The 15,765-nt window shown below is 45.0% G+C and overlaps 1 protein-coding gene across 2 annotated transcripts in view; it reads left to right on the top strand.

Annotated features, from left to right (window-relative positions):
• Positions 1 to 28: 28 nt before the first annotated feature.
• The window catches only part of IQCK (IQ motif containing K), a 139,579-nt gene continuing 123,842 nt past the window's right edge, over positions 29 to 15,765 (top strand). The window contains exons 1-3 of one of the 2 annotated variants that reach the window (XM_010388553.2): positions 29 to 254; positions 11,994 to 12,058; positions 15,308 to 15,437. In XM_010388553.2, the coding sequence (XP_010386855.2) occupies positions 74 to 254; positions 11,994 to 12,058; positions 15,308 to 15,437 (376 nt within the window). In that variant the 5' untranslated portion in view covers positions 29 to 73. The remainder of the gene's footprint in view (positions 255 to 11,993; positions 12,059 to 15,307; positions 15,438 to 15,765) is intronic. The other variant, XM_030924887.1, reaches the window with a different exon arrangement.

Here is a 15,765-nt window from a genome sequence, read left to right as displayed (position 1 = left end):
CCACCCTCTCGGGTTCCGGCTTCTTCCGGGTCGCGGCCTCCTGGCGAACGCGGTTACCGTGGAAACCGCGGCCATGGCTGCACCGCGGCAAGTCCCCAGCCACACAGTGCCCCGTAAGCCCAGCTGCTCTACAAACTCGTCGTTCACCCGGACGCCTGTGCCCACCATGTCTCTCGGTTCCCGCGAGCTGCCTGTCTCGCCGTGGCAGGTCGCCGAGCCGTCGAGCAAGAATCTGTGGGAGCAGATCTGCGACGGTAGGCAGCCGTGGCTGGCCGAGAGGGTCGGGACCCGGGCGGCCGGGTTGGGGCCGCGTTTGAGGAGCGCCCACTGTGCGCCTGGCAGCCGCTCCGCGGGCCCGCACAGTAGGGCAGGGTGCGGTGGCTCACACCTGTAATTTTACGGACGGGGAAACTGAGGCTCGGAGAGGCTGGCCCGCGGTTACGCAGCGCGGCCTCCAATCGCGATCGGTAGTGAAGTCAAAGGCAAGGGAACGGCGAGGGAAAGCTGAATAAAGAGAACCATGCGGTGTGGACCAGTGGTTCTTAAACTTCATTTAGTGAACAGAAAAGAATTGCTGGGGCAGGGGCGGGAATCTTGTTCAAAACGTAGGCTCCCAGGCCCCGCCCACAGAACTTCAACTTGGGATGCTGCAGGGAATCTAAACTTTTTAAAAAAGAGCACCCCAGGTAATCCTAAAGTAGGTAGTCGGCGGCCCACAGGTTCAGTAACCATGGTGTGGACAAACGGTAAGTTTTAGTCCCTTCTTGCTTCAAACCTTACTTAACCTCACCAAACGGAGTTGAGCACATCTTCCTTTGTGGCCCTTTTCAGTATTCGTTACTTAGGTTGGGCAAATTATTTAACTTGTTACCCTGTCTGCAAAGTGGGCATAATAATGACACCTATTTCGATGGTGTTAGGAAGATGGAACCAGAGTCACAAAAAGTGCTTAGTAAACAGCGTGATTTTAGGAGTGCAAAAGGCTTACTGGGAAAAGAAACAAAAACTGCTCGATTTACAGAAGGAGCTGCGTAAGCGCTAGTTCTGAATGAATAATGTTGGCTGGTGGTGGTTTTTTTTTCTTCTCCACTAGACCATAAACTCCACAAGGTCAAAGACTCAGATTTTTAATTCGTGTGGCCACCATCACTACCTAAGCTGCCTGAAACGGCGTGGTGAAACCCCATCTCTACTAAAAATACAAAAAAAAAAAAAAAAAAAAAATTATCCAGGCGTGGTGGTGTGCGCCTGTAATCCCAGCTACTTGGGAGGCTGAGGCCGGGGAATCGCTTGAACCAGGGAGGTGGAGGTTGCAGTGAGCCGAGATCGCGCCACTGCACTCCAGCCTGGGCGACAGAGCGAGACTCCGTCTTAAAAAAAAAAATTGTGGTTATTTAACATTTGAAATGTGGTTAGTGCAATTGAGGAACTGAATTTCTTGTTGGACCTAATTTTTTTTTTTTTTTTTTTTTTTTGAGACAGCGTGTTGCTCTGTTGTCCAGGCTGGAGTGCAGTGGTGCTGTGTGGGTTCACTGCAGCCTCTACTTCCTGGATTCAAGCAATTCTCCCACCTCAGCCTCCTGAGTAGCTGGGGTTACAGGCACCTGCCATCATGCCCAGCTAATTTTTTTATTTTTATAGAGAAGGGGTTTCACCATTTTGGCCAGGCTGGTCTTGAACTCCTGACCTCAGGTGATCTACCTGCCTCGGCCTCCCAAAGTGCTAGGATTACAGGCGTGAGCCCTGGGCCTAGCCCGACCTTAATTTTAATAAATTTAAATAGCCACATTTGGATAGTGGCTGCTGTATTGGATAGCGCAGATCAGTAAATGTTTATTGAATGGAAAAAAAGAATGAATGTACCAGTATATGTGATGACTTGAAAGAAGTGGAGAATATAGAGAAGGAAGAGAATAGTAGACTCAGTTGATAGATGCCCTCAAAAGTTGTCTATTTCAACCCCATCCAGTACTTAAATTCCTTCTCCAACCTTACATCGTGCTGGAAAAATTCCTTTCATTTTGGATGTTCTCTCAGGGAGCTAATCACTCCACCTCAAAGAATCTACTCAGATATTTGATGGTAGTTATTATGGCTGTCTTTCCCCCAGAGCTTTCACTTCTCCAAGCCAAACGGTTCCTTATGATACAGTTTATTAGAGGATTGTTGGAAAAGTTACTCAGCCTCATCTGTAAAAGACAGATAATTGTTGTACCTACCTCACAGGGCTGTTGTGAGGACCAGGTAAGAGTGTATGAAAAGGTGCTTAGCACAGTGCCTGGCATTTAAAAAGTAGTCAATAAATGTTCATTATTGTTGACAAAGAAACATGCCTTGTGTTGTGATTTACACACTGAGTTTATTTTGGTCAAATAGGCCTCTAGAGAGAAAGCAAAGACAAAGAGTTTTGGTGTTCTCTGAAAAGCAAGTGAATTGATGCCACTTATAAAATGATAGAGTTACAGAATGAGGTCAGGCATAGTGGCTCACGCCTGTAATCCCAGCACTTTGGGAGGCTGAGGCGGGTGGATCACCTGAGGTCAGGAGTTGAAGACCAGCCTGGCCAACATGGTGAAACCCCGTCTCTACTAAAAATACAAAAAATAAGTCCGGCGTGGTGGTGGGTAATCCCAGCTACTCGGGAGGCTGAGGCAGAAGAATCGCTTGGACCTGAGAGACGGAGGTTGCAGTGACCTGAGATTGTGCCACTGGACTCTAGCCTGGGCAACAGAGTGAGACTCCGTCTGAAAAAAAAAAAAAAATTCAATGAGGTCAAGGTCAACATTGGCAAACTATACACATGGGCACTGTGATGATTATTATAACCTAGGTGGATAAACCCAATTCTTAAACATCTAACAAATGCAGTTTTCTATAACATGTAGTAAATTCAGTTTCTCACAACAAACATGAAAAAACAGGCTTTGTAGTAATCCTATCTTTGAGGTTAAGTACTACATTCTATTAAGATAATCTCCATTTAAAAGACAAATTATCATAGCAAACAGACCTGCCAGAAACTCAATTTCATGAAGACAAAATGCAAAGTAGGTCAATAACTTACACAGACCTTAACCAACCTGACTAGTGCTCTTTTGTATGTATGTGCATGCTCACCACTATAACTTACTTGTAAATATTCTTCAGTTTTCGCCCTCATCTTTGCAGTGACAACTGAGTTTTGTATTCTAAAAAGCACTTGTGTTAGTGTCAATAAACTTCTTCCCTGCCAACACTTCTAATCAAATCTTACAGTAGTTGGTGACTTACTGTGTTCATGGTTTTAATCAAGACAGTCAAAGGATGTTAGGCTTAACAGTTTACTTTTTTTTTTTTGAGATGAAATCTGGCTCTCTCACCCAGTCTGGATGCAGTGGCGCAATCTCGGCTCACTGCAACCTCTGCCTCCCAGATTCAAGCAATTCTTCTGCCTCAGCCTCTGAGTAGAATTACAGGCGCCCGCCACCATGCCTGGCTAATTTTTTGTAGAGATGGGGTTTTGCCATGTTGGCCAGGCCTGACCTCAAGTAGTCTGCCACGCTCCTCTTCCCAAAGTGCTGGGATTACAGGCGTGAGCCACCATGCCCGGCCTTACAGTTTCCTATTTTGATATGCTGTGATAACATCCTCACTACTGTCATTGGTTCATCCCTTAATCAATCAAGCACTCTCTGGCCTCAGCCCCCAATGCTGTTGTAAAATCTGGTCTTTCATTTCACCTGCCAGATACCGACATGGATCAGTTGTGAATCAATACTTGTTCCTCCAGTGCAGCCACTGAGCCAGCTGAAGAAAGATGACCCCAACTGGCTCTCGGCAATGCTCAGCAATCAGCATCTCTCAATGCCTTCTCCCATTGCCTGGTTCTACTAGTCCAAGTTTCTAACACTTCCTGAAATGTTCTGTGATACCTCTTAGCATAGGAGGCATTCACTGAGAAGAGTCAGGCAGTCAAGAGTGGGGAGGGAGTTCGCTAACACCCATCTGTACACGTGGAAGAAGCTCTCACCCTGCTACTCGCTGCCCAGCTCTCCACCTCTGCTTACCATCCCCTTGCTGTTCCAGGATCCTGCTCTATCACTCACCTCCTCTACTATGCCTTTAACTTCTCTACTAGCTTTTTCCTCCAAACACCCCTGGCCTGTCATCTCAGGAAGAAACCTCCACCTTGACCCTATATCCTCTTCCAGCTCCTATCAGTCTCTCCTCCCCTCTCAGCAAGCTTCTGGAAAGAACACACTGCTCTTGGTCTTGTCCACACCACTTTCATTCTCATTCCCTTATCAACCCAGGGCAGACCAGCTTCTTCCTCATTTCTCTGAAGAAACTGTTCTTAAGCATTGAGCCAACTTGTATCTACCAGGGCCGGGAACTGTTTTCAATGCTGGGCCAGGCATGACCGCAGGCACTGTTTTAGATGTCAACAACTTATCTCCATCTCCACAAATGTTACCATCGTTCACTCAGCTGCCCAGTCCAGCCTTTTTTTTTTTCTTCCTTGAGACAGAGTCTCGCTGTGTTGCCCAGGCTGGAGTACAGTGGTGTAATCTCTGCTCACTGCAGCTTCCACCTCCCAGGTTCAAGCAGTTCCCCCACCTCAGCCTCCCTAGTAGCTGGGATTACAGGCACTTGCCACCACGCCCGGCTAGTTTTTGTATGTTTAGTAGAGATGGTGTCTCACCATATTGGCCAGGCTGGTCTCGAACTCCTGACCTCAGGTGATACACCCGCCTCAGCCTCCCAAAGTCCTGGGATTACAGGTGTGAGCCACTGCACCCGGCCTGCTTCCTTTTCACTTTCCATAGCCCCACACTCTAATTTGCTAGTCCTTATAGATTCTACCTGTTTAATATCTCCCACCATCCCCACCCTGCCCCCACTCCCCACCCCTGCCAGTCTTCTTGTCTGCTGCCTTAGATCAGGCCCTTACCACCCCCTGCTTGGATTGCTGCTGTGGCTTCTTAATTGAGGCAGGCCTCCTTCCAGACCGTATCCCACTGGCCATCATAGGAATGTCTCTAAAATTCAAATTTAATCGCATCATGCTGTGACCTCTGATGATTTTCATAGCTTACATAATAAACTCCTTAGCTTAACCCTTAAGCTTCTTAACATCCCATCTCTGTTTACTTTTCTTAGTTCATAACATACCATTCACCCAAATCATCCTAATGGCAACATTTATTGAGCTGCTATTTATGTGCCAGGCATTGTGCTAGGTGTGTTACTTCTCATTTAGGCCTCATAGCAACAGATGAGGAAATTGAGGCTTAGAAAGATTAGGAAACATGCCCAAAGTAAGTGGCAGGGTCGGCTTCAAACTCAAGTCTGTTTTGACTCTCAAGTTCAAACCCTTGAACAAGACACCAGCATGGTTTTGAAGCGTGGACTGGGAGCACCTACATCAAAATCTCCTGGATACATGTTAAAATGCAGCTTCCTGGCTGGGCATGGTGGCTCAAGCCTGTAATCCTAGCACTTCAGGAGATGGAAGGGGCTGGATTGCCTGAACTCAGGAGTTTGAGACCAGCCTGACCAACATGGTGAAACCCCATCTCTACTAAAATACAAAAAAAAAAAAAAATTAGCCAGGTGTGGCAGTGTGTGCCTATAGTTCCAGCTACTCAGGAGGCTGAGGCAGGAGAATCGCTTGAACTCGGGAGGAGGAGGTTGCACTAAGCCAAGATAATGCCATTGCACTCCAGCCTGGGCAACAGCGTGAGACTCCATTAAAAAAAAAAAAAAAAGCATTTTCCTTGGCTTCCCTTCTTGGCCTGATGGGCCAGACTCCTTGGGGGTGAGTCCTTGAGTTCTGGATTGTAAACAAGCACTTCAGTACCATTGTTGTGTTGTGTACTTGGAGTCACACAAAACTATTCCTCCAATGCACCATACTATTCCTCCGTGCCTTTCCACAAGCTTTGTCTCTTTCCGGAACATCCCTACCTTCTCATTTATCTCTCTAGACTCAATCCACGTGGCCCCTCTTCTGGAAAGCCTTCTGTAATTCCTCAGGCCAATTTCAAAGCCTCTTCTTTCTGCTCCTCTAGGCTGTGGTTGAAGCCCTCTACAGCAGTACTTTCACTTCTCAGAACCCCTGGTTTATCATTCATCCCCTCTCTGGAACATAAGCTCCTCTGCCCGGTTCATCTGGCTCTCCAGCAACCTGGTACAACCTTCCACTATAGTATATGCCTCTCAAATGTTCATCTCATTCACTCCCAGCGTCACCTTCCTGTTCCATCCCCTTCCAGTAAGCTACTGTGGTCAATGCTATAGTTTTGTTGTTGTTGTTGTTGTTTGAGTCGGAGTCTGGCTCTGTGGCCCAGGCTGGAGTGCAGTGGCCGGATCTCAGCTCACTGCAAGCTCCGCCTCTGGGGTTTACTCCATTCTCCTGCCTCAGCCTCCTGAGTAGCTGGGACTACAGGTGCCCGCCACCTCGCCCGGCTGATTTTGTTTTTGTATTTTTAGTAGAGACGGGGTTTCATCATGTTAGCCAGGATGGTCTCGATCTCCTGACTTTGTGATCCACCCGCCTCGACCTCCCAAATTGCTGAGATTACAGGTGTGATCCACCTCGCCTGGCCACCAGTCAATGCTACATTTTAATTGTTTCTATCAGGAACATGTTCAGCTGCAAATAGCAGAAAGCCCAACTCATAATGGCCTAAACAAAGATGTTTAATTATTCTCACATCCCAGAAGTTGAGGGGAGAGGGTTCATTTGTGGTACAAGGGCTCCACTCTGCCAACAAGTTTCCAGGCTCCTTCTGCTCTGCCTCTCCTAAAATGTTGTCTTTGTTGCATAAAACGAACAACCACTTTCACTTGTTCATAATGTTCATTTAATATGCATATAACATTAAATTCCCCTAATGCCATTTATAACCTTTGGTGATTGAAAGATTGTAAACATTTAATATACCTGATTTAAAAAAATTTTTTTTAATTAATTTTTATTTTTCTGAGACAGGCTGTCGCCCAGGCTGGAGTGCAATGGCGTGACTGTGGCTTACTACAGCCTCAACTCCCAGGCTCAGGTGATCCTCCCACCTAAGCCTCCCAAGTAGCTGGGATTACAGGCGTGCGCTGCCACACCCAGCTAATTTTTATATTTGTTGTAGAGACAGGGTTTCCCCATGTTGCCCAGGCTGGTCTTGAACTCCTAGGCTCCAACAATCTGCCCACCTTGGCTTCCCAAAGTGTTAGGATTACAGGTGTGAGCCTGTAATCCATGCCTGGGCCCCTGATTTTCTTAAGCATTTCTAATGCAGAACAGAGCAGATAAGCACACTTTTCTAAGCACCAAAACAACTCTTGGAAATTGAATTAATTAAACTATGGTAAATCAAGTTGTTTTAAAGAGTCCAGTACTCTACAAAGTTAAATTCTTTTATGCCTTTCAATGTAAAAGCATCAGTCTGTAATTATATTTCAGATTGAAACCCCAGGGAAAACTGACATTCTCAAATATGTTAGATTCTCTTAAACATTACAGAGGTTTTAAGTAACACATCATATTGTCTTGAAGCTAAAGTATTTTCCCATACTTCATACTTCTACATAATCATTTCAACTATATGTCTTTTGTGATCATATGATGAAGAAATTTGTATTTTTTCCATCAAATTTAAGTGAACTCCTGAGAGATTTCACTGGAAAAAATATGATAGCAAGTAATAAAGAAATGCAAATAAAAATAAAATACCATTTTTTTTTCTTTTACAGGTGTTGACAAATTTTTAATGTATAAGATTGATTATACTCTAGAGAAACAGGCAGTGTCACTATTGGGAGTACAAGTGACTGTAAACTTTTTGGAGAAAAGTTTGGCAATTTGGCCCAAATTTTAAATTATTTTTTCTTTTGGCAGAAAAAATTCCACATCTAAGGATCCTACCAAAACACCTCTCTGCGGATCAATGATATTTGTATAAAGATGTTCATTGAAACATTGTTTATAATAATAAAATAATGGAAACAACCCAAATGCCCATTAAGAGTATAATGGTTAAATGAATGTGGTACATCATGCATGTAGCAACATTGCAAGGAGCCTCATATTTAACACATAGAATGGTTCATAGCAGGTAATGGGCTTGCAATAAATATAAATGAATGAATAAGGCATCAAAAGTAACTTACAATATGGTTGGTCCTGTTCATCTATTCATTCATTCATTCAGCCAGTATTCTGTGGGGAAGTAATGGTGAGAGAACAGATCCCGGTGCTCCCTCACAAAACATATAATCTATTGGGAAAGATAGTCATTAATGCCGGGCGTGGTGGCTGAAGCCTGTAATTCCAGCACTTTGGGAGGCTAAGGTGGGCAGATCAGTTGAGGTCACAAGTTTGAGACCAGCCTGGCCAACATGGTGAAACCCCATCTCTACAAAAACACAAAAATTAGCCAGGCATGATGGTGGGTGCCTGTAATCCCAGCTACTTTTGAGGCTGAGGCAGGAGAATTGCTTGAAGCTGGGAGGCGGAGGTTGCAGTAAGTGGAGATCACACCACTGCACTCCAGCCTGGGCAACAGAGCAAGACTCGGTCTAGAAAAAAAAAAAGAAAAAATATAAGATAGTCACTAATTTTTATAAATTTCAAATAAGGCACAAACTAATATGAGTTGTGAAGAAAAAGGACACAGTGTTATGTGGTTCTATGCATGGGCAATTTGACCTAGCCTGGGAAATTGAAAGTAAACAAATGTATTGTGTATTATATACATATATTAGTAAATACACTGGAATCCTACCACTGGGAGGCCAAGGTGGGCAGATTGCCTGAGCTCAGGAGTTCGAGACCAGCCTGGGCAACCCGGTGAATCCCCATCTCTACTAAAATACTAAAAGTTTGTCTGGCATGGCAGAATGTGCCTGTAGTCCCAGCTACTCAGGAAACTGAGGCAGGAGAATTGCTTGAACCCAGGAAGCAGAGGTTGCAGTGAGCCAAGATCACGCCACTGTACTCCAGCCTGGGCAACAGAGCGACACTTTGTTGCCGCCCCCACCCCCCTGCCAAAAAAAAAAAAAGATTTGGGTGGATCTATGCCATATCTAACAATGGTTTTAGGATTGCAATAGGACTAAGTGTGACTGTTACACTCTACATAAGACATCCTTGTGTTATTTGAAATTTTCTTTCAATAAGTATGTCTTGGCCGGGCGCGGTGGCTCAAGCCTGTAATCCCAGCACTTTGGGAGGCCGAGATGGGCGGATCACGAGGTCAGGAGATCGAGACCATCCTGGCTAACATGGTGAAACCCCGTCTCTACTAAAAAATACAAAAAACTAGCCGGGCGAGGTGGCGGGCGCCTGTAGTCCCCGCTACTCCGGAGGCTGAGGCAGGAGAATGGCATAAACCCGGGAGGCAGAGCTTGCAGTGAGCTGAGATCCGGCCACTGCACTCCAGCCCGGGCAAGAGCGAGACCCTGTCCCAAAAAAAAAAAAAAAAAAAAAAAAAAAAAAAAAAGTATGTCTTGCTTTTGTAATCAAACAGAAGTATAAATGTATACATTTTAAGCCCAAATAAACAGTTTCCACTATATCAGTGGTTCCCAAGGCAGCTGGGGAAGAAGTCTGAATTTACATGCTTGCCGGAGAGGGAAAAAAATGGTAGAGCTGCGGCTGGTATGATAGGCAGAATTCTAAGATAGCCCCCAAGTTTCTTGCCACCTCGTGAACACACCTCAGTTATTCAATCAAACGCTAACCTAGATGTGGCTCTCAGAAGATTTTCCAGATATGGTTAAAGCTTTTAATCAACTGACTTTAATTTAGGGAGATTATTGTAGCTGGGCCTGACCTAATCAGGTGAACCTTTAAAAGAAGTCAGAAGTCAGATTCAAGCAGAAGAGATTCTCCTGCTGCCCTTGAAGTAGTGGCAACCAACTTGTGCATCACCCATGGCAAGAACCTGAGAGTGCCTTCTAAGAGCTGAGAGGGTCCCCAGCTGACAACCAGAAGATAGCAAGGACCTCAGACCTCAACCACAAGAAACTAAAATTCTTTTTATTTTTTTGAGACAGAGTCTCGCTCTGTCACCCAGGCTATAGTGCAATGGTGAGATCTTGGCTCACTGCAACCTCCACCACCCGGGTTCAAGTGATTCTTGTGCCTCAGCCTCTCAAGTAGCTGGGATTACAGGTGCCAGCCATCACATCCAGCTAATTTTTGTATTTTTAGTAGAGTTGGGGTTCACCATGTTGACCATTCTGGTCTCAAACTCCTGACCTCAAGTGATCCACCCACCTTGGCCTCCCAAAGTGCTGGGATTACAGGTCTGAGCCACCATGCCCAGCCAAGAAACTAAAATTCTACCAAAGCTGAAATTCTATGAACAACCAATGAGCTTGGAAAAGTATCCCAACCCTCAGAGATCACAGCTTCGGCTGATACCTTGAATTCAGCCTGATAAAACCCTGATCCATTCTTGGACTCCTGACTCAAGGGAATTGTGAGATAATAAATGTGCGTTCCTTTATGTCAATGATTTGTGCTAATTTGTTACACAATAATGGAAAACAAATACAGTTGGTATTGAGAAATAAATTGCTTTTAACCTGCAACCTGACATTCTTGTCCCCAGCCTGATGCTTAGGAGTTAAAAATATATATATATATATATGTTGGGAAGTGGAGGAAATGCTGTACTATCTGATAAGTAACTAGGTAACCATATAAAACTTGTGTCCATACGACTGTATGCCCTCAATACCATCTTGCCCACAAATTAATTTTTCCTCATGACTGTAAGTGACTGTGCAATTGCCTTGACAACATTGACCTTTCCAGAAATATTTTTATCAGTCTTTGCTTTAGGGATGTAACTAATACTGGCCATGAGCATTTTCTGTTCCTCTGTCAGTCATAGTTGTTGCAATCCTGTAGAACTTATGTGGACTGTTTTTTTTTTTTTTTTTTGAAACAGAGTCTCACTCTGTCGCTCACTGAAACCTCTGCCTCCAGGGTTCAAGTGATTCTTCTGCCTCAGCCTCCTGAGTAGCTGGGATTACAGGTACCTGGCACCACACCTGGCTAATTTTTTTTTTTTTTTTTTTTTTTTTTTTTTGAGACAGAGTCTCACCCTGTTGTTCAGACTAGAGTGCAGTGGTGCAAGCTCAGCTTACTGCCACCTCCTGGGTTCAAGCAATTCTGCCTCAGCCTCCCAGGTAGCTGGGATTACAGGCGCACACCACCACGCCCAGCTAATTTTTGTATTTTTAGTAGAGATGGGGTTTTACCATGTTGGTTAGGCTGGTCTTGAACTCCTGACCTAGTGATCCACCCTCCTCGGCCTCCCAAAATGCTAGGATTACAGGCGTGAGCCACCGTGCCCAGCCGTCAGCCTCTCTTCTGCATGTGCTCTCAGTGTCTTCCCTTAACCAACCTCCGTGTTCTCTTCCTCCCTTAATTCCTAATAGTTTCCATCATGTTGGCAAAATCTGAAGTTGTGTCCTCTAAGAAAAAGAGTCTCAGACTCTTATATAAAGTCTTTTTTTTTTTTGAGACGGAGTCTCGCTCTGTCGCCCAGGCTGGAGTACAGTGGCGTGATCTCCGCTCACTGCAAGCTCCGCTGCCTCCTGGGTTAACGCCATTCTCCTGCCTCAGCCTCCCTAGAAGTTGGGACTATAGGTGCCCGCCACCACGCCCTGCTAGTTTTTTTGTATTTTCAGTACAGATGGGGTTTCACCATGTTCGCCAGGATGGTCTCGATCTCCTCTACCTCGTGATCCACTCACCTCAGCCTCTCAAAGTGCTGGGATTACAGGTGTGAGCCACCACACCCAGCCTCTTGCTGATCTTAAATACCATTAAATGTTAACTTTAAATTGCATTAAATGTTAACCTGTTACGGCCAGTTGTTTTTTCATTTCTGTACACCACCAGCCAAAATAAAATTTAAGAATGTTTTATTCAGAGAAAAGGAAATTACATCAGAAACTGCAGTGAAGTATGGAATTGAGGATTTTTTTCCCCTTTCCTTTAGAGTATGAAGCTGAGCAGCCTCCCTTTCCAGAAGGATATAAAGTCAAACAGGAATCTGTGATTACTGTAAGTATTACCCAGGCCTCAACCTAAGCAAGAAGCTCTTAAATGAGAATAGCACTGATGGCCTGTGAATGTCACACAGTGTCACTGAGTTCAGGAGGTGGAAAAGGGAAGGCATTGGAGTGAGAACCAGAAACTTGGGGCCAACGCCAGCTCTAATACTAACAGTGTGACTTAGAGGGCATCACATAACCTCTTTGAGCGTTAGTTTCAGCATCTATCTGTCTATCTATTTGTCTGTCTATCTATCTATCTATCTATCTATCTATCTATCTATCTATCTATCTATCTATCTTATCTATCTAATCTATTTTTTGAGACAGGCTCTTGCCCTGTCGCCCAGGTTGGAGTGCAGTGGCACAATCTCAGCTCACTGCAACCTTAGTAGCTGGGACTACAGGCACCCGCCACCGTGCCGGGGATTTTTTTGTTGAGATGGGGTTTCACCATGTTGTCCAGGCTGGTCTCAAACTCCTGACTTCAAGTGATCTGCCTGCCTCGGGCTCCCAAAGTGTTGGGATTACAGACGTGAGCCACTGTGCCCAGCCAGATTTCTGTATTTATTAAATGGGACAGATAATCCTCGACTAACTAACAGGGCTTCTGTGGTGCTCACATGAGATCCTGGATGAGAAGAGCCTTTGCAGTGGATCTAACACCATGTCCATGTGAGGGACAGTTGCAGATAGACCAAGTTTCTCTGCATACCAGGGTAGACAAGATGAAGACTGTGCTAAGGAGAGAGGGCTAATGACAGGGCAACCAGGAAGAGAGGCCCTCATGAAGTCTACCTTGGAATTAGATAGGAGCTTGATGGAGTTTGAATTTTTTAAAAAGCAAGGCTCTGAGAGATGAAGGGACTTGAGCACAGTAACACGGATGGAATCAAAACCTGTTTCTCGACTTCTAGTAACTTCCATCACTGCAGCTGCCTCTGACAGAGACATTGTGTCTAAAAACTTTATTCTGTGATTGTTCTTTTTCTCCTAACATCCTGTTTTTGCTTTATAGATGCAATTCTTTTTCAGATTTATCTGCCGATACAAATCACAGTTCTCTTCCCTGAATTCTGTGTGCTTCTTCCAGGGTCAGCTGTTTTGACAATAGATGTTTAACTTTGTCTTTTGTGCTATGATCTTCTTGACCTGTATAAAGAGATTTGATTGTTTATTTAAAATGTACAATGGTCCTGAGTGGATTTTTCTGTATAGCTGGTATATTAGGGTTCTCCAGAGAGACAGAATCAGTAGGATATATAGAGAGATACATATATGAGAGGGAATTTACTGGGGTAATTGGCCCACATGATTATGGAGGCTGAGAAGTCCCACATTAGGCTGTCTGCAAGCTGGAGAACCAGGGAAGCTGGTAGAGTGACTCAGTCCAAATCCAAAAGCCTCAGAGCCAGGAAGAAACAACAGTGTAACTACCAGTCTGAGAGCCTCTGTTTATGATATATGACAGGGTTACATGGAAATCTAGTTGGACTTAATTAGCCTCTGAGAGCCCCCAGGGACCACTGATGAGAACCCTGGAGTCTAAAAGCCCTGGAGTTCTGAGGTGCAAGGGCAGAAGAAGGGCATCCTGGCTCCAGAAGAGAGCAAGAATTCAGCCTTCCTCAACTTTTTGTTCCTTCCAGGCCCTCAGCCAATCCAATGGTGCCTGCCCGCATTGAGGATGGATCTCCTCTCAATCCACCAACATATACATCAGTTTCTTCCAGAAAACGCTTGCAGACATACCCAGACACAATGCTCTGCTAGTTACCTAGGTATCCCTTACTCCAGTCAAGTTGACACTGAAAATTAACCATCACAGTGTCACGGCTGGTGTGGTTTTCTCCTACTGCTGTACATGTGGGTTTGTTTTCTGGATGGGTCTCTTCTCTGAGTAGCAAAACACTGACTGGGTGCTCATGAAGGGTGGTTGTCCACTGGCCGACTGTTCTTCAGAGTGAACAAGCAGAAAATCGGTAATTTGGGATTGGGTGGCATTGGGGGGGTCTCTAAATCCATTTTTTTCTTTGTTTTTGAGACAGGGTCTCACTCTGTCATCAGGCTGGAGTGCAGTAGCGCACGTCCTGGGCTCCAGCGATCTTCCCGCCTCTTCCTCCCAAAGTGCTGGAACTACAGCTACATGCCACCACTGCCAGCTAATTATTTTTTAATTTTAGTAGAGATGAGGTCTCACTATGTTGCCCAGGCTGGTCTCGAACTCCTAGGCTCAGGCCATCTGCCCTCCTTGGCCTTCCAAAGTGCTGGAATCACAGGCATGAGCCACCACGCCCAGCCCATTTTTTTTTTTTTTTCTTTTCCTACCATCATGGTGCCCTAAGTGGTTCTAAGTGTTCTACTCCTTTTCAGGCAGTTTCATTGGTTTACAGAAGAGTTCCTGGAGAGGAGAGCGAGCTGGAGATCCTACTGGTGTGAACATAGCTTTATGATATTCAGGGAACAGAAAGAAGCCTGAGGGGAGTGTGGGCAGCAGGCCAAGTTAGCCCAGCCGGATTTCCACCCAGTCTCGTCGTGTATCATTCCATTCTTGTTCCCACCCTGTGCAGTGCCTGTCAACTTAAGTGTTTAGTCCCTTTGGGATCTGATGGGAAGATGGACATCTATATTCTGGGGCAGCCTCCTCCTGTGACTGTTACTTCCACTCTTGCTGCTGCTGCTGCTGCTGCTTTTTTTTTTTTTTTTTTTTTTTTTGAGATGGACTTTCACTCTTGTTGCCCAGTCTGGGGTGCAATGGTGCGATCTCAGTTCACTGCAGCCTCCATCTCCTGAGTTCAAGCAGTTCTGCCCCCTCAGCCTTCCAAGTAGCTGGGATTACAGGCACCCACCACCACGGGCTACTTTTACAGGCTACTTTTTTGTATTTTTAGTAGAAACGGAGTTTCACCATGTTGGCCAGGCTGGTTTTGAACTCCTGACCTCAGGTGATCCCCCTGTCTCGGCCTCCCAAAGTGCTGGGATTACAGGTGTGAGCTTCTTGCTTCTTGAGTGAGGCTTCATCCCTGGTATTTTGGATATGTTTACCAATCTCTCATCCACAGATGGTCCTTCTCTATCAGGGGTTATGCCTTGTCGTTTATAGGTGTCTCAGGAGGGAAGGGAGACAAAGATCTGTGCTCAGTGTACCCCCTTGAACCTTAAAGTCTGATGTAGAATTTTATTCCTTCATAAGGTTATACAAGAAAATACAATTATTTAAGCTGTTTGAATGAATTGGCTCCCCTCCCCTCTCTGCCTCCAGGTTGCGCCAGTAGAGGAAATGCTTTTTCATGGCTTCAGTGCAGAGCACTATTTTCCGGTTTCCCATTTCACCATGATCTCACATACACCCTGTCCTCAAGATAAATCAGAAACAGTCAACCCAAAAACATGTGAGTAAGAGAGATGCCATCTTTTATAATTTGGGGCTTTTAACATTGCAGAACCACAGGGTGGGTATGGAGGCGGACAGATAGACTTCAGGGAGACCACATACATAAGAAAGAATGTGTTCTTATTTTATTTTTAAGAGAATGCCCTTTATTTCACTGATTTATCTTTAAGGTTACAAATGTAATTAAGATAATAAGTAACAAAAACTGTACTTTGATTTTACATTCAATGAAAAGTAGGAAAAGAGAGCAGTAAACAAATGTAGTCGGCTGTGATGGCTCATGCCTGTGGTATCAGCACTTTGAGAGACCAGGGCAGGAGGATTAC

Source organism: Rhinopithecus roxellana, chromosome 20 (genome assembly GCF_007565055.1).
Source record: "Rhinopithecus roxellana isolate Shanxi Qingling chromosome 20, ASM756505v1, whole genome shotgun sequence".
Lineage (NCBI taxonomy): Eukaryota > Metazoa > Chordata > Mammalia > Primates > Cercopithecidae > Rhinopithecus > Rhinopithecus roxellana.
The sequence above is the reverse complement of the archived record's forward strand: the minus strand, read 5'-3'. Positions and strand labels throughout refer to the sequence as shown.